At 45.8% G+C, this 23,664-nt stretch overlaps 1 protein-coding gene and 1 non-coding gene across 2 annotated transcripts in view; one reads left to right on the top strand and one right to left on the bottom strand.

Moving 5' to 3' along the window:
- Positions 1-23,664, bottom strand: part of OTOG (otogelin) — an 89,823-nt gene that overhangs the window by 4,884 nt on the left and 61,275 nt on the right. The window contains exons 37-51 of the mRNA XM_047072022.1: positions 23,146-23,314; positions 22,690-22,835; positions 21,984-22,073; positions 11,987-12,170; positions 9,437-9,657; positions 9,088-9,226; positions 7,550-7,744; positions 7,125-7,337; positions 6,460-6,564; positions 6,185-6,292; positions 5,694-5,795; positions 2,766-2,864; positions 1,517-1,557; positions 459-534; positions 184-362 (exon numbers count right to left, since the gene is read on the bottom strand). Coding sequence (XP_046927978.1) covers positions 184-362; positions 459-534; positions 1,517-1,557; positions 2,766-2,864; positions 5,694-5,795; positions 6,185-6,292; positions 6,460-6,564; positions 7,125-7,337; positions 7,550-7,744; positions 9,088-9,226; positions 9,437-9,657; positions 11,987-12,170; positions 21,984-22,073; positions 22,690-22,835; positions 23,146-23,314 — 2,067 coding nt within the window. The remainder of the gene's footprint in view (positions 1-183; positions 363-458; positions 535-1,516; positions 1,558-2,765; positions 2,865-5,693; positions 5,796-6,184; positions 6,293-6,459; positions 6,565-7,124; positions 7,338-7,549; positions 7,745-9,087; positions 9,227-9,436; positions 9,658-11,986; positions 12,171-21,983; positions 22,074-22,689; positions 22,836-23,145; positions 23,315-23,664) is intronic.
- Positions 16,792-16,901, top strand: LOC124506592 (small nucleolar RNA SNORD89). Its single transcript, XR_006960839.1, has one exon. It is a non-coding gene; the product is annotated as a small nucleolar RNA SNORD89 (small nucleolar RNA).

The raw sequence follows: 23,664 nt of genomic DNA, 5'->3' as shown, positions 1-23,664 counted from the left end.
GCCTCTCCCAACCCCGCCCGTTCTCAGCACTTTCTACAGAGGTCTCTGAAGGGTCCCCTGCCTGCACCATGTCTCCTCTTCAGACTTGTCTAGAAACCTTGAGACTCCTCTGATTCCTGGAGCACCAGGGATCACCCAGGCCAGCCGCTACCCCTGCCCACCCCCATCCTGCCCCGCACCTACCGCCTCACAGTGCACGTCACACAGCACAGAGGTGGTGTTGATTTGGTAGAAGCTGGTAAGAGGGTCGAGCACGTCAGTGCAGCGGGAGGTGTGGCACACGCCATCGGCCGAGAGTTCCACCACGGTCTGGCCCGGAAGCATCACCCCCAGCTCACGGCTCAGGCACACGGGGGCCTTCACTGGTTGGGCGTGCAGGATGGCAACAGTCACCAGAATCCAGCACGCACATCAGGCCCAGCCTGGCTCTACCCCACGGGCTTCCCTTCCCCACTCACCGCACTCGTATTTGGCGCATCCACACACGTTCTCCACGCTGTGCAGGAACTCCTCGTCCAGCTGGGACTTCTCCCACTGGGTGGGGCAGAGGCAGTCAGCACCCAACGCTGGGGAAGCCCAGCCCTGACCTTGGGAGCAGTCTGCCACCGGGTCCCTTGTCTCTATCAGCTGCCTCCTCTCGGTGGGTGGGGAGGGGCTGGCAAGCTCCAGCAAGCTCAGTCACTCCCCAGCCAAGGGAGAAATTCCCAGTATGGCTTCCCCACTGAGGATCACTCCCCGACGTCTTCTTCAGGGACTTAGGCCTCTCCTTTCATCCCAAGAACCCACGGGCCGCATCAGGGAGGGACCATTGCATGGCTTCCAGCCAAGAACCCAGCTTGGCTCATACTATCTCCCTTCCTCCTTCACCAGTTGAAGGGAGGAGGGAGGAGTGGGGGAGAAAATGAGAGGAAATGTGTGCTGGGGGGTAGGGGGTGAGGAGAATATACAAAATCTAGAAAATTGTGAAAAAACTTTAAACATAACTTCACATTTCTTACAGTATTTTCCCTTCCCTCAGTGGCTGTGCGGTCTGGTGGTTAAGGGCATGGCCTCTGGAGTCAGATTTCCTGGGTTCTAATCCTGACTGTGATTTACTAGCTTCACGATCTGAACCTTAGCTTCCTTGTCTGTATCACTGAGCTCATCATGGAATCAACCTTGTTGGTATGACACTATATACACAAGGCCCAGGAACGTTCCTGACACATAGTTAGCTCTCAATAAGCATGAGCTGCCGTAAAAAGTATCATCACCTTCATCATCTTCATCCTCACCATCCCCACCATCCCCACCATCATCATTGTACTTGCTCATCACAATGCTGAAGCATCCTCACGCCCACTCTATAAATGAGGACACTGGGCTCAGAGGGCAGAGCTTAGGACAAGAATGCCAACTTGTGATCCACAGCTCTTTGCACTACATTAAAGGAATAGGGTCTCCAGGGGATGGGAAAGAGTGGAAAGGAAAGGGGGAGGCAGGTCATAGACGGTGGGGAGGAGCAGGGTCTCCATACCAGGTGGCACCGGGGCACCGGGATTGTGTCGCAGTCACACTCTGAAAAACAGGAGGGGCCAGGACCTGTCTCACTGGAGACATCCAGGTGGAAGTCTCCCCGGGCCTCCACGCCGCTCACTCTGGCACAGCCCCTCCTCTGGCACAGACTCAAGCCCAATTGGGATAGGGCCTGGGGTGAAGAAGCCAAAATCTCAGCTTCCCTCCAGCCTGGCCCAGCATGGGGGCTGCGGCTTTCCTGGTAAGGCAGGTGGGGCAGTGATGGGTCCTAAGCTCCACCAGAGGCGGGTGAGGAGAAACAGGCCGACAGACCAATCACAGGTGTCCTTTGTCATCTGGGCTTCATCCCGCCCCATCCTCCTGAAAACCCTTTCTAGAGCAGATGTGGAGCCTCTCCAGGAGGGAACGCATCAAGGGCGGAACTTCTGACCAGGGGCACGTCCTGTTGGAAGACTGCTGTGGCCCCACTAGCAAACTTAACAGACACCACGTCAGCTCGAGCTTCAAGGTAAGGAGAGCTCACAGTGCCTGTGAAACGCTCTCCCGGGTCACTCAGTCATGTTTACTATATGCTGAGGCTTTTCTGTGCTCTGGGGACAACACAATGAGTAAAATAGACTAAAATCTCTACCCTCGTGAAGCTTACGTTGCAGGCCTGGAAAAAGACAGTGAAATAAATGCAAAATAATTTCTCAACTCTTTTTAAATAACATTTTATATAAAGCTCACTGGTATTCACTATTGATCACTGATGCTCCCAAAGGAGTTTGAGGTAATTTTTCTTTGTTTGTTTGTTTATTTATTTGGGGGGGGAGGGGCGGAGAGAGAAAGCGGATCTCGAGCAGGCTCTGCAACAGCACAGAGCCCGACATGGGCCTCGAACTCACAAACCGTGAGATCACGACCTGAGCCGAAATCAAGAGTCAGACACTTAACCAACTGAGCCACCCAGGTGCCACTGAGGTAAATTTTAACAAAAATCATGCTTACTAACAGACAGCTGCAATAAAGACTTGCTTTAGAAGGAAAAACCTTTTGGGAACAAGGAACTTGATTTTTCCCTTCTTTTGTCCTGTGTGTAGGAATGCTAAGCACCCAGAGATCAGATGCAGGGCGAGGAAGGTGATTTTGGCAGCTTCCATCTGGGGATTCTGGAGGGACAGTGGTGGGTCATTCCTCCCCTCCCTTACTCTTCACGGGGGCCCTGGATCCCTGCCTTTGGGGAAGGGCATCCCTGGCCAGGGACTTACCACAGGACTTGTAGGGGCAGCAGCGGTCTGGGCTCCACACCTCCACCAGAGCAGTGCCCATGCCACACTGTACTTGGGGACAGCGGAAGCTCTCACACACTGCGAGGGAGGGGAGGCAGGGGACACATCAGCTGCAGATACCTGGAGCAGAAATCCCCAGAATGCAACATTGGCTAAGGAGAGGGCTCCTCCTTGGGTTCCCCCCAGTGTCCTCAGACACCCTCCAGGGCTAGAGTCCTGGGAAGAAGTCTGGGCTCCTGGAGTCTCTCCATAGAACTCCTAGTGGAAGACATAGTTCCACTCTGATGAGGCATTAGCGATATGACAATGTCAGAACCTTAAAGTCACTCAGCTGGGCCTTCCCTCCCCTGAATTCTGTGTCACCCTGCGAGTAGTCAGGTTAGGATTATCAAAAAAATTATGAGGTGGAGGAAGAGAAGGACTTTTGTATAGTGTCAAAGTAATGGGTTACTTTCTGGCTGAAAGAGGAAAACTGTAAATGTAAGACGGAGGCATCTGGCAGTCCCCACCGTAATCCAGGACCAACATTAGCCTGAGTTGCGGTGTCTCAACCAGCTAGTCTGTATCTCGTGATGTGATGTACGTTGAAGCTCGTGTTCTGTCGAGCCCCACACATAACTTGAATCCACTGGGTCTTAGATCTAACTTCTAGTTTATAGGAAGCACAGAGGATGGGGAGGAGCAAGGAAAACAGTTCCCGGAGGAAGCAAGTGGATAAATCTAGAAGGTAGGACTTTCTGCAGGACCACAACCCAAACTCTACAATTCCATGTCACGCAGAAAAAGATGCTTATGCTAGATTAAATGATATTTAAGAGACCACAGGTCCTGGGTTGGACAAACCAGGAAAATCATGGATGGGGTATGATAGAACTTGAAATTTTTATTAACATTAACTGAAAACAGCTGGTTAAAAAAGAGCACGTGCACATTGTTGGCGACATGGATAGAGCTAGACGGTATGATGCTCAGTGAAATAAGTCACACTGAGAAAGACAGATACCATATGATTTCACTTACGTGTGGAGTCTGAAAAACAGAACAAATGAACAAGAAAACAAACAAAAAAGCCAGACTCTTAACTGCAGAGAACAAACCGGTGGTTACCAGAGGGAAGGCGGGTGAGGAGCTGAGTGAAATAGGTGATGGGGATTAAGATACAAACTTGCAGTTATAAAATAAATAAGTCACGGAGATGAAAAGTACAGCGTAGGGAATATGGTCAGTAATATTGTAATGACATTGCATGGTGACAGTCGGTGACTACATTCATCATGGTGAAGACAGAGTAACGTCTTCTTGAATCAATATGTTGTACATCTGAAACTAATATAATATTGTACATTGATTATACTTTAATAAAAACAATAAAACATAAAATAAAAAAGAGCATATACATGCTTATTTTGGTTAAAACACACACACATATGAAGGCATAGAGATTATTTGGAAGGATATATACTCAAGTGCTGACAGTGGAAGCAGGAAGAAAGTATTTTCACTTTCTTATCTTTACTTGGATTCCGTACTTTCTATAAGGCATATATAGTGCCTCTATAATAAAAGTACAATGAAGATTGGGAGAAGGTAATAATATCAATAGCCTCCTTATACTGAGCACCTCTGTATCCCAAAGACCATCAAGTATTTCATATATTGTCTCCAGGCTTCACAACTGCCCCTCAGGGGACATACTATTAGCACCTCATTTTACAAGTGAGGAACCTTGGCTCAGAGAGTTCGTGACTCGCCCTAGGCCACACAGCCAGAAAATGGCAGGATTGGGGTGCAAAACCATGACTCACTGACCCTGCCTGTACTCACTGCACACGACCAGGCTTTCTCCTGAGAAGCGTGGAGAGACACGTGAACAAGAGAGGGGGGTGAGGTGGAGAGAAGAAGAGACGCGCAGAAAAAGGAGAGAGACGACGAGAGGAAGGACATTGACCCTCTGCTCAGATCATCTTTGTAAGCTGGCCCCACTTTTGGGACCACTGGCCTCTGAGACCCCGGGTGGAGCCGATTGACCCAGTGTGGACAGCGCATCTGGGGAACGCTCCATGGGAAACCTACACTGCTTCAGACTTGGTTCCTGACACTTGAAGCAGTCGGCGTTGCCCCTGGAGTATCCCCGCTCTGTGCCCGTGAGGTTCGCTCACGTTTTTCCCACAATGTGCAGTTTTTGCAAATGGGGTCATCTTTACATTTAACCAGTCTGTTAATTCTTATCCATCAGGAGTTCTTCAGGTCTCAAATGCTGGCCGTACTATGTCTACCGGGTACTATTAAGGTACTAGGTACATAGTACACCCTGTATTAAGGTACTATGTCCTGTAAAATTATCAGAAAGGGCCCACGCTTATTTGCGATTGCAAAACCAAAGAGCTTCAGAGGCTTCAAGATGCAGGGTCGTCAGGGATGCAGCCTCCACGTGCAGATACCAGGGTAATACAGTGACAAAAGAGATTGTGAAGCAGGGGCCTGGGGTCAGAGAATGAAGACTGTAAATCAATGCTAGGAGGATTGGGGTGGCCTCAACCCAGGCCTGTCCCTGGCCCTGGGCTGGGTGGCCATGGAGGGGACAGGGAACCTCTTCATGAAGCCTCAGAGCCACCCGTGTCACAGCCTGGACCCCACACCATCCGGCTCCCCTGGCCTGGCCCCGCTTCCTCGGGTGGGGTCTCATCATGGCTTTGGCTACTTCATGCTTCGGTGCTCACTACCTGGGGGCTCCCTGTTGCTCCCTGTTGAACTCCCACGGTCCTGAGGTGAGGGCATGGTGAAGGGGCCTGGTGGCACATAAGAGTCTCATGCTCTACCCACTGAGCCAGCCGGACAGTTTCTGGTGGCACATAAATGTCCCTGGAGCCCCTTACGGTTAGGTCCCCATGTCCAGCTGGGACTCACCACACTGGTACACAGGGCAGCAGAGCTCTGTGGTGTTCCTGTCCACGGTGAGCGCCTCTCCTTCCTGACACTCGGGGATGGGATCTGGACAGTCGCCACAGGCTGAGGGGGGAGAGGGGCCACGGCTGTCACAGGTGGTCCCCCCCCGGGTATGTGGGGGGGAGGACCTAAAATCCAGCTGTGACAGACAGGAGTTGGACTAAAGTAGTGTGTTGTGGCTTCATGGGGCCTGTCCTGGAGCAAGAATCTAGATCTTTCCTGTCGACCTAAAGTCTTACACTGAACAAGCACCAACTTCCTCATGCTCAGTAATATACAGGATGAAGCTGGGTTGGTTCTCTTCCTCCTTCACTTCGCTCTGAACAGGAATCTCACCCTTCTGTGCCCAGTCCACCTGGAGACCCTCTCCCTTTCCTCCCTGCTGCCCAAGGAAACCAGTGACGAAGGGGTGGCTGGGATCCAGCCGTGCACCCGATGGCATGTCCACCCACCGCAGAAGTAGGAGGTACAGCACGAATCCCCCAGGCGGCCCGCGATCAGAATCTGGTCCTGGCGGCAGCTGGGGACCAGCTCTGCCTCACACAGGTCTGGGTCACACTCTGGGGAAAAGACAGAATTAAGTGCAAGGAGCAGACCCTGTCTGGCCACGCCTGGGCCCCCACCCTGGCTCTGCCCTGATCTCCAGTCAGAACCCAGTCCCCAGAGCTCCCCTAACCCAGCGGCTGGGCTCCCCTCCCCCTCCCCTCCCCACCTCAGGGTCTCTCACCACAGCTGTAGCTGGGGCAGCAGGAGTCCTCCTGGAAGTGGGTGAAGAGTCGGTGGCCTGGGTGGCAGGTAGGGGCGAGGCCCTCGCACAGGGTCTGGTTACACACTGGCCGGGGGGCCACGGGGCCTGTCACCTGGAGGCTGGGACTCCCCCCAGCCTCCGGCACCGCCCAGCACCTAGACAACTTGTCCCCATTTCTCCCTCCAGCCCCCCAAGACCCATGACCCTGGAAGGGGCCTCTGAGGGTCACATAGAAGGTCCAGGGCTGGACAGAAGAGCATTAATAGGTAATATTCATTGAGATGGGTCATGTGCCAGCTGCTGTCCTAGATCAGTATAAACTTCTAGATTCTCACAACCCAGAAGGTGGGTACCTATGATCAGCCTCCTGCTACAGTAGAATTGACTAAAACACAGAGGATGTTAAATGATCTGCCGAGGTCACGAGGCTGCAGTGGTGGAGGAAGAGTTCTCCAGGCTGCCTGGCTCCATAGCTTGTGCCTTTAAGCCCTACCCCACGTTGATTCTTGAGGGTGGCTCCTGCCCCCCCCCCCCACCTCAAGACACTTTCCTCTGCCCAGGCCTTGTCCTACCCATCAAGGCAGAGCTGGAGCCTTTCAACAGTCTTAAAGTTGAGGCCGAGGAAAGTAAAGGGTCTGACTCACCACAAACTGTCCCCAGGCAGCAGGGATCCTCAGTGGGCAGGAGCAGAGCCACCTCCCCGAAACGTGGGCAGGTCTCAGGGCGGGGCCCTGGGCACTCCAGGTCCACTGGGACGATGGTGTTGGGAGCTTGGCACTGGTGCTGGCAGCATCCGCTGAGGGAGCTGTTCCAGGTCTCCCCCAGGGCCCGCGGCACCCCCGTGCTGTCGGTGCAGGCTGCAGTGGGGGGTACGGTGGGGCACGGGGCACTGAGGTGGGCAAGGAGACCCAGACTGTCCCAGGCTAGACCCTCCCTGGGACACTGACCATCCCCAAAGTGGCCCTGGAGGAATGCAGATGGGCCTTAGCCATGGGTAGCAGGTGGGCTGAGGAGACCCTAGAGCGAGGCCAGCTTTGGAGGTCCCCACCCCGATAGAGGAAGAACCTACCGCACTTCTCCTGAGGGATGCAGAGTGCTGAGTGGCGCCGGTGCAAAAGGGTGCCCTCAGAGCAGACGCAGCCCTCGCCCAGCACCTGGCACTGCTCTGGGTCCAGCGGGCCAAGCAGCCCATCCTGGCATGTCTCCGGGGGCTCACAGGCTGCCACACATGCCTGGTATATGGAGTCACTGGAACACAGGAAGGCTGCAGGGACACAGTGGGCACCAGGCCTGGCTCAGACCCCAGGCAGAGTGAGGAGGGGCCTCAGAGCATCATCTGTGCCTCAGCAGAGAGCGCAAAGGGGTTTAGGGGCATTACCTCCCTTCTCTAGATCAGGAGGCAGCAAGGTACAACCCGTGGCCCAATTCCAGCCTCCCACCTGTTTTTGCAAATAAAGTTTTATTGAAATACAGTCACATTCATCTACCTATTGTATCTGGCTGATTTTGCACTACTAGGACAGAGTTGAGTAATTGTGACGGAGACCACACAGCCTGAAAAGCTCAATTATTTACTATCTGGCCCTTTACAGGAAACATTTGCCAACCCCTTGCTCTAGGTCAGCGTTTTCAAACTTTCTTAACGGGAAAAAGCAGATTTTACATTGTGGTCCAATACACAAGTGCATGTAGAACAGTGCTCCTCAAACCTGATTGCCAAGGAGTCCCTTGGGAGTTTTTGAAATACCTTTGCCAGGATCCCCACCGCAGGGCAACTGAATTGGAACCTCTTGTTGTGGGGCCCAACATTAATACTTTCTGAAGTTCCTTGGTGATTTCAAAGGGGGAGCCGGGATTGAGAATTACTGATACATGAAAACAAATTTTTTTCACAAAATAATATTTAACCTTTCTAGGTGGAGTACACGCTAGCATTTTCTGTTCTATTGTGTATTTTGAATGTGGTGTTGACCCCCAAAGTTGATTTCGCACCCGCAGTTTGCAAACGCTCCTCTGGATGACTTAGTCTTGTCATCCTTTATCCGTCATATTGTAGGTGCGGTCTTCCTGCGAGCTGTTTCCAGCCTATCTGGATGTGTTCACATTTATAAATCAAACTACTCGAGGCCAGTCTACCCCTGCCTACCCCACTAACGCAAACCTAACAGGGTGGGATCTCACCTCCATTCTCAGGGAAGGAGGGGAGAGACTGAAAGAAGAGAAAGATGACCAAGAATTAAGAGAAAGGAACTAACATTTCCTGGATGGTAACCATGTGGTGGGGCCATTCTGCACACACTGTCTCATGTCACCTTCAAAACAACCCTAGAGGGAGCTACTATTACTGTCCTCATTTTACAGATGAAGCAAGGAGATTCAGATAAAGAGTAATCAGATAATATTCCTTTGACTTATTAATATAAATTGTAATAAAAATAAATTTATTAATGTACTTATGGATTTATTTATAAAATGTTTAACTTCTTAATATGAATGAATGAATGAATGAATGAATGAATGAATGAATAATCAACAGGGGGTGGGAGCAACAGAAGCAATGGAGGAGTCCCCCACCCTCCCTGCTCCCCCCTCAGCCCCCTGACTCACGGCAGTAGTCGGAGCGTCTCCACTCGATGCACACGTGGAACTTGTGGCACATAGCCACATACACAGTCAGTGCCACGCAGGGCTGCTGCACGTACTTGGTGTCCCGGATCCACAGCTCACAGAATGACTCTGGGGAAACCTGGGCACGTGCATCATATAGCGCTGCTTATCCCGACTCCCCCCATCCCAGCATCCAGCTCCTCCTAGCCCTGTCCAGGGGCAACAACGAGCTTCTGAAGACTCCTAATCCAGTCCCAAGTTCAACATCTCTGGGGGCCCACCCTCTGCAGGTAGTGCTGCCATTCCTAGCCCGGGAGGTCCCCCAACACTGGACACAGTGGGTACATACAAAGCGGTGACAGGCGCTGAAGGTGCGGTTGGACACCATGCGGAGGCAGGGTGAGCAGTCAGCTGTGGCACAGCTGTCTGGGCGGAAGCGGGTCTGGCCCACCGAGGTCAGGGAGCTGGGCACCTGCCAGCTGTCCAGAAAGGGAGCAGGGTCCTGAGCCTCACCCACCACAGAACCATCCTCCAGGGTGAGGTCATTGGCTGCGTCCCCATCACAGATACCTGAAATGGGGCAGAATTATGCCGATAGCTACAATAATCACCATCATGCCCAGGTCTCCAGATGTCACTCTGCATATTTCTTACAACAATTCTTTGAGGCTGGTATTACTATTATCCTCATTTTATAGATGAGAGAAATGAGGCACAGAGAAGGTAAGAAACCTGCTGTGTAGGAAGATGTTGTTCTCAGGAAATGCACACCAAAGAACTTAGGGATAGAGGGATACAATGTCTCAAACATACTTTCAAATTGCTCAGAAAAATGCATATATATGCAAATTGCATACACATAAAAAAGTGCATTTATATAAATCCTACATGTATAGATGTATTTACACATCTGCCTGCATGCATACACATGTGTGTATTTTATATACATACACACACAGAGGCAGGAAAAGTAAATGGGGCAAAATGCAAACACTTAGTAAATCTGAACAAAAAGTACATGGGAGTTCTTCATACTACTTTAGACATTGTGTCAAAACGAAAGGTTACTCCAAAAAATGTGCTCTAGCAGAGATTGCCAGCTAAGTGTAACTAACACCTGTTTCCTTTTCTTCCCGGGCAGTTCCTAGCCTGTGTTTTCCAGGCTCTCCTGGGGTGGGGGAGCCCATGCCGAGTCCCAGCTGGCAGGACGAGAGTGAGGGTGAGGCAGTGACCACTGCCAGGCCTGGCCCATAAACACTTCCTAACTTTTTTTCCTGCAGTGGAGCTGGAAGCTTGTGCTGAGAATGGAAGAGCCACATGATGAACGGAGTCTCCATTTGGGAATTTACATGTGCCAGATATCAACTTTGGCTGTGTTGAAAGGCAGGGAGACGGGAGTAGGGCAAGAGCTTGTCTATCACAGCTTCTAACTTAACTTCCAGCTTTATCTCTCACACTCTAGGCTCCAAACACACACTTCCCTGCCTTTGACCTTGCTTACACTGTTCCCCCTGCCTGAAACACTTCCTCAGAAGTGTGTCCTTCAAATGCCCCTCACATGCATCTGAATCCATGACCTTCCCAGTTCTGCAGAGCAGGCTTTGGTTTGCAGGTATGTCTTGCTCTGGGTGCAAAGACTCGTTTTCCTTTAGACTCATTTTCTTACTCTCTCAGTAGTCCCCCAAGTTGCCCAGCCGGGTGCCCAGGATACTAAGCGTGAATGTGGATAAAAACAGAGGAAAATTAGCCGGCTTGTGCTCCAGCCACAAGTGTCATGAATATATAGCATGATTGGCTACAAAACCTTCAGGTTTTATCAATGGTCCAGTGGCTGCGTTTTGGGTCTTGGCCTTGAGTCACAAAGGTATCCCAGGCAGGGGATCACTGCTGCCCCCAGCACTCCTTGCCAGGCATAAACAATGGAAGGAAGAAACGGTGGCAAAGGGATGGTGGAAGTGGTGGCAGTGCTGGTGTGTGTGTGTGTGTGTGTGTGTGTGTGTGTGTGTGTAAAGATGTTTGTATCAATAAGTCAGTAAGGACGGAAGTTTCATAAAACAGCAATTTTGTCTGCTTTGCATACTATCTGTCCTGTGACTGGTACATGGGAAATAAATGAAAGAATGAGCAGGGACCAGACTTAAATGTGTCACTTCATATGTAGAGGGCATTTTGAATACAGGGGTGCAAACGTGTATGATTAACATGGGTGCAGATTAATGGGGGGAGGCCACGCAAGTATGTGTGTGTATAAGTGTGCCTATGTCTCCCGTCATCATAATCACGGCCATCTGTCATGGGTGTCCTGTGAGGGTGCAGCAGTCCGCACTCAGACTCTTCCTGCACCCTTTTATCTTATCAAGATACATCCAGTCCCTTAGGGCATGCGCCTACAGTCATGCTGTGGTCTGAAGAGCCCTAATTTTGTGCATTGTGGCAGCTCTGCTGTGTGAGCTTAGGCAAGCCGCTTAACCTCTCTGGGCGCTCTTTCCTCTTTAGTTCAATGGCCACCTCTCAGGGTTGTTGTGTGGATGGCCTGCAATCAGTGAGATCAGAGTGTGGAAGTGCTTTGGGAAGTGCCCATGCACATGCAGACAGGAAGGATCATCTGGTATTAGGAAGCTGTCAGGGAAGCTGACAGACAATCCCCGCCAAGGTGACAACTGGCTGAGGCCAGAGCCCCGCGCCATCTCCCTGCTGGCAGCTTCAGCCCCAGAACACAGGACATTAGGTCTGTCTGCCCTGGCGGCTCTCCTGGTCCCACCTCTGGGCTGGCACTCTGTCCTAGCTTCCCCTGATTTCACACAGAGGAACCTGTGTCTGGGGACAGAGGTGGACTCCGGAAACTCAGGGAGCTAGATCCCCTCACCTCCCGCCCCACCCCAGCTGGGTCCCTCCTCACCGCAGAGGCCACGGCCCTGGGCCTCGCTGGTTTTGCTGGCCTCCAGGATCATGAGTCCTGAGCTGTGGAGCCACTGGATCTGGATGTGTGACGGCGTCCGGATCACGTACATGTGGCCTGTGTCCTCAATTCTGAATCCGTGTCTGCTCACAGGGGGCCAGACAGGCTGTGAGTCCACAGTCACCTTGTGGGGTGGGGGTGTTCAATGTGAGCACAGCTTGTCTGTCTGCCCATCCGTTCATCCATCCCTCCATCCATTTATCCAACAAACCGTATCAAGCTATGTCACAGGCTCTGTTTCAGGCACATGCGGCCAAGACATAGTCTAGGGTGGCATGGAAGAATTCTGAAACCATTTCATGAGCACAAAATGATAAAACAAGAAATACAACAGTGGGAGGCAGGCTGCACCCCTGTGCCCAAACAAACATACACCTTGAGCCTTTCTAATCACTCTCTTCTTTCCTGATCTGCTCAGATCATTTTTTTAGGGAGATTTTCCTAAGTCTCCAGCCTCTAGCTTGGGCACCCCTTCTCTGGGCTGACCTCATCTCTGTGCTGACCGTTAAGATAGAATCTGTTCCCTCATCGAGGCATCCTGTGGACTCTGAGTTTCTTAAGGGCAAAAATTCTGTCTGATCCACCTTCGAATCCCCAGCTCTTGCCTTTGAGCCTGACATTAACTGGGGTCTCAATCAATGTTTGTGATAGAAGGAAAATTGTAAAAGCGGTCAGGAAAAAAAAAGACCCATTATGTAGGGAAACAAAGATCAGAATGACAGAAGATTTCTTATTGGAAATAAGCAAGGTGAAAGCACAACTTTATATATAGCAGCACTATTCACAATAGTCAAAAGGTGGAAACAGTCCAAACGGCCATCGATGAATGAATGGATAAAACAATGGCGGTATGTACATACAATAGAATGTTATTTAGCCCAAAATTGAATGAAGTACTGGTAGATATTACAACACAGATGAACCTCAGAAATATTATGCTAAGTCAAAGAGCGAGACACAAAAAGTCACATATTATAGACTCCATTTATATGAAATATCCAGAATAAGCAAATCTATAGACAGAATGCATATTGGTGGTTGACAGGGGGTAGGGAGATTAATGATTAATTTTACGTTAGCTCAATTTTACCTCAATTTAAAAAGAAAAGACAGTGGAGCAAAATCTTTAAAGCACTGAAAGAAAAATTAAAGTCAACCTATAATTCTAAACCCAGTTAAAATATCTTTAAAAAATTTGGGAATGCAAGCTGGTGCAGCCACTCTGGAATATAGTATGGAGGTTTCTCAAAAAACTAAAAATAGAACTACCCTATGACCCAGCAATTGCACTACTAGGCATTTATCCAAGGGATACAGGTGTACTGTTTCGAAGGGACATATGCACCCCCATGTTTATAGCAGCACTGTCGACAATAGCCAAAGTATGGAAAGAGCCCAAATGTCCATCGATGGATATACGATGTGGTATATATATATATATATATATATATATATATACACACACACACACACACACACACACACACACACATATATACAATGGAGTATTACTTGGCAATCAAAAAGAATGAAATCTTGCCATTTGCAGCTACATGGACAGAACTGGAAGGTATTATGCTAAGTGAAATTAGTGTCAGAGAAAGACAAAAATCATATGACTTCACTCATATGAGGACTTTAAAAGACAAAACAGATGAACCTAAGGGAAGGGAAACAAAAATAATATAAAAACAGGGAGGGGGACAAAACAGAAGAGACTCATAAATATGGAGAACAAACTGAGGGTTACTGGAGGGGTTGTGGGAGGGGGGATGGGCTAAATGGGTAAGGGGCACTAAGGAATCTACTCCTGAAATCACTGTTGCACTATATGCTAACTAATTTGGATGTAAATTTTAAAAAATAAAAAATAAAACAAGTTAAAATTAAAAAATATCTTTAAAAAATGAAGGTGAGGTCAAAACTTTTGCAGATATATAAAAACTGAAAGAATTTATTACTGGCAGAACCTCACTATAAGAATATTAATGGAAGTCCTTCAGGCAGAAGAAAAGTGATATCAGATGGAAATCGAGATCTACGCAAAGGAATGAAGGACACCAGGAACGATAAATATGCAGATAATATAAACTTTTCGTATTTTAAAAACCATGCTAGAAAATAATTGACTGCTTCAGGAAAAGTAATAATGATGTAATGTGTAGTTTATAACAGATGTAGAAGTAAAACGTACAGATAATAATCCAACATAGGCAATGAAATGGAATCATTAAAAATAACCTCAAAATGGGGCACCTGGGTGACTCAGTTGGTTAAGTGTCTGACTCTTGATTTCAGCTCAGGTCATGATCTCATGGTCATGAGATGGAGCCCTGTGTTGGGCTCTGAGCTGAATATGGGGCCTGCTTAAGATTCTCTTTCTCCTCTCTCTCTGCCTCTCCCTTCTCAAATAAATAAATAAATACCCAAAGAGGACAGATAAGGAGGAAAGGGAGGGGACAAACAGAGAACAAATACCAACGTTATGTTATATACAAACCTAATCATATTGATGACTAAATTAAATGTAAATGGTCTAAGGATTTCCCAATTAAAAGGCAGAGATTCACAGATTAGATAAGAGGAAAGGAAGACCCAACTATTCACGCCTTACAAAATCCTACTTTAAATAAAAAGACACACTATGTTAAAAGAAAAAGGATGGAAAAAGATGTCTCTTAGATATATACATTAAATATACATGCTAACACAAATCAAAAGAAAACTGGAGAAGCTATTACAGACAATTCAGACAAAGCAGAATTCAGAACAAGGACTTTTACCAGGAGAAAAAGGACATTTCATACTGATAAAGGAGTTAATTCAACAAGAGGGAATAACAATCTTAAGTATTATGCACCAAATAACAATTTAAAAATAGGTGAATAAAAAACTGATAAAACTCCAAAGAAAAATTGACAAATCAACAACTTTAGTCAGAAATTTCAACATCTTCTCTTTCAATGATTGATAGAACAAATAGGAAATGAGTAAGGATGTAGAGACTTGAACAACCCTGTCAGTCAACTTGACCTAACTGACATTCACAGAATACTCTACTCAACAAGAGAATATACATTTACAAGATAGAGTGTATTCTGGTACATAAAATAAGTCTCATTAAATTTAAAAAGGTCAAAGTTAGATTAAATGTTCTCTGAACACAGTGAAATTAAATTAGAAATCAGTAATAGAAAGGTATCTGGAAAATCACCAAATATTTGGAAACTAAAGAAAAACACTTGTAAATAACCCATGGATTAAACAAAAATCAAAGAGAAAATTTTAAAGTATTTTAAACTTAATGAAAATGAAAATACAAGATATCAAAATTTGTAAGATGCTGCTAAATCAGACCTAAAGGGAAAATTGTGGCACTAGATACTTATATTAGAAAGAGCAGAAAGGTCTAAAATCAGTGACCTAGGCTATAACCTTAATAAACTAGAAAAAAAAAGAGAGTAAATTAAACCCAAAGGAATCAGAAGGAATAAAATAATAGACATAAGAACAAAAATCAATGAAATAGAAAACAGAAAAACAGCAGAGAAAACCAATAAAAAATTCTTTGAGAAAAACAATAAACCTGACAAAACTCTAGCCAGACTGGTGAGGAAAAAGAGAAAAGACACAAATTACTAATATCAGGAATGAGACAGGGTACATGGATACAGATCCTATGGTATAGCAAGGATATCCTAAAAGGATAGCAAGAGTGTACGATGAACAACTTAATGCCTAGAAATTTGACAACGTGGATAGAATGGACATATTCTGTGAAAATGAAAACTACCCCAGCCTACTAAAGAAAAAATAGGTAACCAGAATAGCCCTATATCATTTTAAAAAATTGAATATGTACTTAAAAACCTCCCCCAAAGAAAACTCCAGACCCAGATGGCTTCACTGTTGAAGTCTACCAAATATTTAAGGGAAAATATGAAAATTACCAATTATACACAAACTTTTTCAGAAAATTAAAGAGGGGGAATACTTCCAATTCATTATTGAGGCCGGCATTACTCTGATACCAAAACTAAACTAATACGTTACAAGAAAAGAAAATTTAGACTAATACACTTCATGAAGATCCAACAACATATAACAAGGCTAATATATCTCAACCAAATAAAGTTAATTCCAGGAATGCAGCACTAGTGCAACATTTGAAAATCGTAGTATTCAACACATTAATAGTCTAAAGAAGACCAATGGAATATTATTCAGTGGTAAAAAGAAATGAGCTATCAAGCCATGAAAAGCCACGGAGGAACCTTGAATGCATATTGCTAAATGAAAGAAATCAATCTGAAAAGGCTACATACTATATGGTTCCAACTCTGTGGCATTCTGGAAAAGCAAAACTGTGGAGACAACAAAAAAAATCAGTGGTTCGGTGGGGGCTGGCGACCAACTGGCAGAGCACAGAGAATTTTTAAACCAGTGGAAATACTCTGGATGATATTATAATGATGGATAGATGTCATTACATATGTACCCAAACCCATGTGGAAAACTAAGAGTGACCCCTGAGGTAGGTAGACTATGGACTTCAGGTGATGACGATGTGTCAATGTAGATTCATTCACCTTGGTAACAAATGAACTCTGGTGATTGAGGCTGGTAATGAGGGAGGCTATGCATGTGTGGGTACAGAGGGTATATGGGAAATCTCCATATGTTCCTTTCAATTTTGTTGTGAACCTGAAACTGCTCTAAAAGAGTTAAATCTTTAAAAAAAATAGTCTGAGGAATGATTACAATAAAAGGCCAAATTGCAATGCCTCTCCCAGCTGCTCTTTGTGGGTGCACGATGAGAACATCTTCAGATGTGAACCACTGGTCTGACCCCAGTAATCACAGGATTGAACCTTCGTACGTTGGGGAAGCTTTCCAAACAGGTATGGCCAAAAAAGGCATTCCCATAGAGAGCTCAAATTTAAGAAAAATAATCAGTTAAGAAAACATAATCAGGGAACCTCAAACAACACTGTGGCTTAAAGAAGCAGTGAATACCTCTCTGTGTACTTTTCAATACACTTGCCAAATCCAGGACTGCTACAATCATAAAAGTTATCATAATAATAGAACCTTCAAAAGCAGGTGATTTGAAGATATTAAGCTAGAAATTATAACTAGAAAATCTGGAGAATTTGATTTTTTTTAACATGACAGTTAAATTGAACTCATCTGATGACACGTAGAAGTTGATTGCATGGTTATTGAATCTAGGATTATAGCTTCTTTCTCAGGAAAACTGTCTTCTACTTTTAAGTATATTTAATGAAGAAGATTTTGCTGATGTTGTAAATGTAAATCTTGACTCAGAGGTTTTTTTATATACATAAAATGTTCTCTAAATATAACTACTATTATTTATAAGCTATTTATTTAAAACAAATTTGAAAATCTTTCCTTTTTTAAGTAAACAGCAATACTGTGATTTGGGGGTAGGGTAGAAAGTCTAAAGAAAAAGAACAATATGACTATTTCAATAAATGCAGTGAAAAGCTTTGACAAAATTCAACATCTGCTTACAGTAATAAAAACTCTCAGCAAACTACAAATAGGAGAAAACTTTCTTCACCAGATAAAGGATATCTATAAAAGACCTACAACTAACTTTGTGCTTCATAGTGAAAGACTGAACGCCTTCTCCCTAAGACCAGATACAAGACAAGGATGTCAGTGCTCAATCCCTCTTATTCAACATCATATTAGAGGTCCTAACCAATGCAATAGGCAAGAAAAATAAATTTTAAAAATACCCACTGGAAAGGAAGAAATAAAATCGTCTCTATTTAGAAAAGACATAAACATCTATGTAGAAAAACTAGAAGAATTTACAAGAATAAGTGAGTTTAACAAGGTTGCAAGATATGAGATCAATGTAAAACTCATGTGTACATATAAACAGCTAAATGAAAACCCAATGGCAAACACTTTTTAAGAGATGCAAAAATCAATTGTATGTATATATATTAGCAATGAGCGATTGGAAAGTGAATAAAAAAAACAGAATCATTTACAACAACATCAGAAATATGAAAATTTTAGAGATAAATCTGACAAAATATGTTCAAGATTCTTATATTGAAAACTACTTTATATAGAAAGATGAAATAATTAAAATAGCAACATAATTTTGAAAGAGAAGAAAGGTGGAAGATTCATACAACCTGATTTTAATAAAAATTTAATAAGAAGTAACAGTTATCAAGACAGTGTGGCACTGGTGAAAAGATAGATATATAGATTTGTGGAACAATATTAAAGGTCCAGAAATAAACCCAAACATTAACGGTCAGTTGATTTTTGACAAAGGTGCAAAGACAAGTCAATGGAGCCAGGATAATCTTTTTAAAAAAGGTGCTGGAGGGGCGCCTGGGTGTCTCGGTCGGTTAAGTGTCCGACTTCGGCTCAGGTCATGATCTCACGGTCCGTGAGTTCGAGCCCCGCGTCGGGCTCTGTGCTGACAGCTCGGAGCCTGGAGCCTGTTTCAGATTCTGTGTCTCCCTCTCTCTCTGCCCCTCCCCTGTTCATGCTCTGCCTCTCTCTGTCTCAGAAATAAATAAACGTTAAAAAAAAATTTTTAAAGGTGCTGGAACATATAGGTGTCCATATGCGAGAAAAAAAAAAGTCTTGACCCATACCTCACTCCATTTATAAAAATTGACTTAAAATGCAACATATACTTAAAACTACTACTTAGAGGCACCTGGGTGGCTCAGTTGGTTAAGCGTCCAACTCTTGATTTTGTCTCAGGTCATGCTCTCACAGTTTGTGAGATCGATCCCCACATTTGGCTCTGTGCTTACAGTGAGGAGACTGCTTGGTATTCTCTCTCTCTGCGCCTCCCCCCCCCAAAATAAATAAATATTTTTAAAAAATTTAGAGACGTCTGGGTGGTTCAGTTGGTTGAACGTCCAACTTCAGCTCAGGTCATGATCTTGCCATTCATGAGTTCAAGCCCCACGTTAGGCTCTGTGCTCACAGCTCAGAGCCTGCAGCCTGCTTCAGATCCTCTCTCTGCCCCTCCCCGACTCGCACTCTGTCTCTCTCTCAAAAATAAATAAACATTAAACAATTTTTTAAAGTAATACCTAAAGCTATAAAACTTCTAGAAGAAAACATAGGAGAAGATCCTTGAGACTTTGCATTAAGCAAAAGTTTGTTAGAACACCAAAATCATGATCCATAAAAGAAAGAACTGATAAACTGGACTCCACCAAAATTAAAAACTTCTGCTCTTTGAAAGACACTTGAAAGTGAATGAAAAAATGTGCCACAGACTGGAAGATAATACTTATATCTGATAAAGGACCTGTATCCAAAAAAATACAAAAAATTCTCAAAACTCAATAAAACAGACAACATAATCTTTAAAACGTGCAAAGGTTTGAACAGACATTTCACCAAAGAGGATATACCATGGAAAACAAACCCATGAAAATATATTCAATATTACCAGCAATTAGAGAAATGCAAATTAAAACTACAATGAGATCTTATTACACATCTGTTAGAATGACTTAAAAACTCAACACCAAAAGACCACAATAATCCAACTAAAAAATGGGCAGAGGACCTGAATAGACATTTTCCAAAGAAGTCATACAGATGGCAAACAGACACATGAAAAGGTTCTCAAAATCACTAATCATCAGGGAATTGCAAGTCAAAACCACAAGAGATTACCTGATACCAGTCAGAATGTCTAGAATCAAAAAGATGAGAAATAACAAGTGTTGCTGAGGATGTGAAGAAAAAGGAACCCTTGTGTGCTGTTGGTAATGTAAATTGGTGCAGCCACTGTGGAAAACATTATGGAGGTTCCTTAAGAAATTAAAAATAGAAATACTATATGATTGGGGTGCCTGGGTGGCTCAGTCAGTTAAGTGTCCGACTTCTGCTCTGGTCATGATCTCATGGTTTGTGAGTTTGAGCCCTGCGTCGGGCTCTGTGCTGATTGCTCAGAGCCTGGAGCCTGCTTCGGATTCTGTGTCTCCGTCTCTCTCTGCCCATTCCCTGCTCATGCTCTGTCTCTCTCTCAAAAATAAACAAACATTTTAAAACATTTAAAAAAAAGAAATAGTATATGATCTAGTAATTCCACTACCAGCTGTTCACCCAAAGAAAACAAAATTCAAAAAGATATACGCACCCCTATGTTTATAGCAGCATAATTTATAATAGCCAAGATATGGGAACAACCCAAGAGTCCATCCATAGATGAATGGATAAATAAGATTTATGTATACATACATATATGTGTGTGTGTGTGTACACACAATTATTACTCAACCATAAAAAAGAATGAAATTTTTCCATTTATGGCAAAATGGAAGGACCCTAGAAGGTACTGTGCTATGTGAAATAAGTCAGACACAGAAGCAAATGGTGCATGATTTCACTTAAATGTGGAATCTGAAAAACAAAACAAATGAAGAAAGAAAGAAAGAAAGAAAGAAAGAAAGAAAGAAAGAAAGAAAAAAAAAGAGAGAAAGAGAGGAAGAAAGAAAAAAAAACAGATTTAAAACAGACTTAAATACAGAGAACAAACTGGTGGTTGCCAGAGGGAAGGTGGGTGGGGGAATGGGTGAAATAGATAAAGGGAATTAAGGGGTACAAACTTCCGGTTATAAAATAAATAAGTCATGAAAATGAAAAGTACAGCATAAGGAATACAGTCAATAATATTGTAATCACATACAGTGACAAGTGGCAGCTATATTTATACTGATGAGCACTGAGTAATGTATGAAATTGTTGAATCACGATGTTGTACACCTGAAACTAATATGACATTATATGCTAACTATACTTCAATTTAAAAAACCTTATACAAATGCTTAGGCATCTTTATTTGTTAGCACCCCAAACTGGAAGCAGCCCAAATGTCTTTCAACTGGCGAACGGATAAACAAATAGTGGCACATCCGTATGACAGAATATTACAACAATAACAATCAACAGACTACTGATACATGCCATGGGGGAGAATCTCACCGTATACTCTGGTTCCCTGCATATGCCATTCTGGAAAAGCCAAAAGTATAGGGACAGAAGGCAGCGGTTGTCAGCAGGTGGGAGAGGTTGACAACAAAGTGGCACAGGGCAATGACTGGGGGTGATGATTATGGTGGTGGTTACAAGACTGTGGATGTTTGTTAAAACTTATAGAACTGCACACTAACAAGGGTGAATTTTACTGTAGGTAAGTTATACCTCAAATTTCTTTTAATGGAAACATTTAAAAACCTAAGGGATAAAACCCAAGGAGTTTTCTCCCATTCCTGAGAGCTTCAGAGGGTGTGGTGGCCCTAAGTCTGGCATTCAAGGGCAGATTCCAACAGGAGGGCTGCAGGCCTTGGCTCAGGAATGGGTGGGAAGAGTCAGGACCACAGGAGGACACACATCAGCCCCTCTGACCCACCTGCTGGGAGGAGCAAAGCAGGCCCTTGGGAGGGTACCACACAGAGTGGGCTGCTGTTGAACGCCAGCTCCTTGGCAGAGGTGGGCTTAGTGTGAAACTAATGAAGCTTAAAATCAGGGCTCCTCACTTAGATAGTCCCTTTCTCAGAAGGGGCTCTAGAAATATATATTTTTAGAAAAACATCGCCATATATTTATATAAAACTTGCACATGGCCACATATTTTTATAAAAACTGCTGAAGTAGATACTTTAACCACAATCATTTAAGGTCACTCTCTCTCTTGCCATTCTAACTTCCTCTCGTTTACAATATTCCTCCCAGTACCTGTGCTCCCCTGACATTAGAGTGGCCACAAATATTTTAATTAAATCACTTTCAAATATAACTTTTCCATTCGAGTTCCTGCTCACTCTTGCCCCCAATCACGAACAAGCCTCAAGACCCCTCCCCTGTCCCCATGATTGCTGCCCTAGGAATACTGGCTCTTTGATGCACTCACCTTCCGGTTGAAACGGTCGATGGTGACCTGATGGGTCGAGTGAGTCACATTCAGCATCACCGGACAGAATGGGGGCCAGTTTAGGTGACCCTGCAGAGAGAGCCCAACCTTCATCAGCTTGGGAGTCCAGGCCTGTTGTCTGCTTCTCCTGGTGAGCCATTGTGAGCACACTTTCCTGGCCACCCCCTCTCAATATGCCAGGAGCACTCACTGGGGCTGTGCAGATGGTGCACAAAATCCCATGGAACATGTCTGGTTCTACCTGACCTCCTGTAAGCCCAACCAAAAAAAAAAAAAAAGAAGAAGAAGAAGAAGAAGAAAAAACAAACAAAAAATACCCTGCCTCCTTCCACCTGGCTCATGGGGATATCCTAGTAGGTGATTCTCTGCAGCCAGCACTCTTGACCTCAGGCCCTGGAGTGGCATCCCCACTTCTCTACACTTCAGTGCCTCCCACATGGGCCTGGGCAGCTGGGACAAGCTGGGAATGGCACAGGCCCCAGGAAGGGTCAGGAGGTGGTGCACTCCACTTACCCTTTCCCCACACATCCCTTCCAAGAGACCCTTGACAGAGGGAAATACTGTAGGGGTTTACACATCTGTCCTCAACTCCGGCATCCCTCAAAACCCAATTCACCGCTCAATCTCCCTTCCAAACCTAGTCAATCCCAAGGCCCCAGAAGGAAAGGAAGTAGGGGGAAGTCACCAGGTTAGCACTTTTGCAGTCAAGGACATGGACGGTGACCATTTCGTTGGGGCTCTGGGTGAGGATGTAGATGGCCTCCTTGAACAGGGCTACGTGGCTCCCATCAAAGGTTATGAAGCTTAGGTCAGGGAAGATTGAGCATCGGCCTGGGGGAGGGGCAGGGATGAGAAGAATAGATGGATGCTTCTGGGGGCCAAGGCCACCCAGGAACAAAGGGCAGGCCTCTTGGCCTTTTCCTGGGTGATGGAGAGGCCCTGGGGACTGGAGAGCCACTCAGAGCAGGCATCACAGAGATGAGGTTGCAAGAGTAGGGAATCTGCCAGGTCAGGGGTCACACGGAGACAAGAGGTCCCATAGGAGAATGCAGTCAGGTCAGGGTTACCCTAAGGCTGAGGAGCACACAGGTAAGGGGCCGAGGTCACACTGGGGGAGGATCGGGTGCATCCCAGGACTCACAGGCACATTCCCAGACGGGGCAGCAGCGGTCCCCGCCCACCCTCACTGCGAGGCCCAGGACCCCACAGCGAGGGGGTTTGGCGCCCTGGGGACAGTGCTGGGACTGGTTCACTCGGATCAGCTGGCCCTCCAGGCAGATGTGGCGGACGCAGTCCTGCTCAGCGATTGGCTGGGGCACAGGGTGGAGGGACAGCGTGAGTGCCCAGCCTAGTGCCACAGCCACTCATTTCCCCACCCCAACCCTCAAGCCTAAGGGCAATAAGACCCTTTCCAATGTAGACTGTAGCAGGTCAGGGGACCCAGAAGTAAGACTACTAGGGAGTGGTGTCCTTACTCTCCACACACCCAACATACCCATCAGGGGCCTGGGGATGGGCTGAGCATGAGATTGGGGGTCGGGGAACTGACTCCCAGAGACCTCTGCATATCTGTCTGGCCCTTGCAGAGAGCTCCAGGTACACAGATGTGCAGACACACTAGCTTAGACTCAGAAAAACCCGAGCATACCCATGCATGCAC

The sequence above is a fragment of the Lynx rufus genome, unplaced genomic scaffold, assembly GCF_022079265.1.
Source record: "Lynx rufus isolate CCGP_SWC_20201006 ecotype Redwood Valley unplaced genomic scaffold, mLynRuf1.p SCAF_9, whole genome shotgun sequence".
Classification (NCBI taxonomy): Eukaryota; Metazoa; Chordata; class Mammalia; order Carnivora; family Felidae; genus Lynx; species Lynx rufus.
This window is presented reverse-complemented; position numbering and strand designations above follow the sequence as displayed.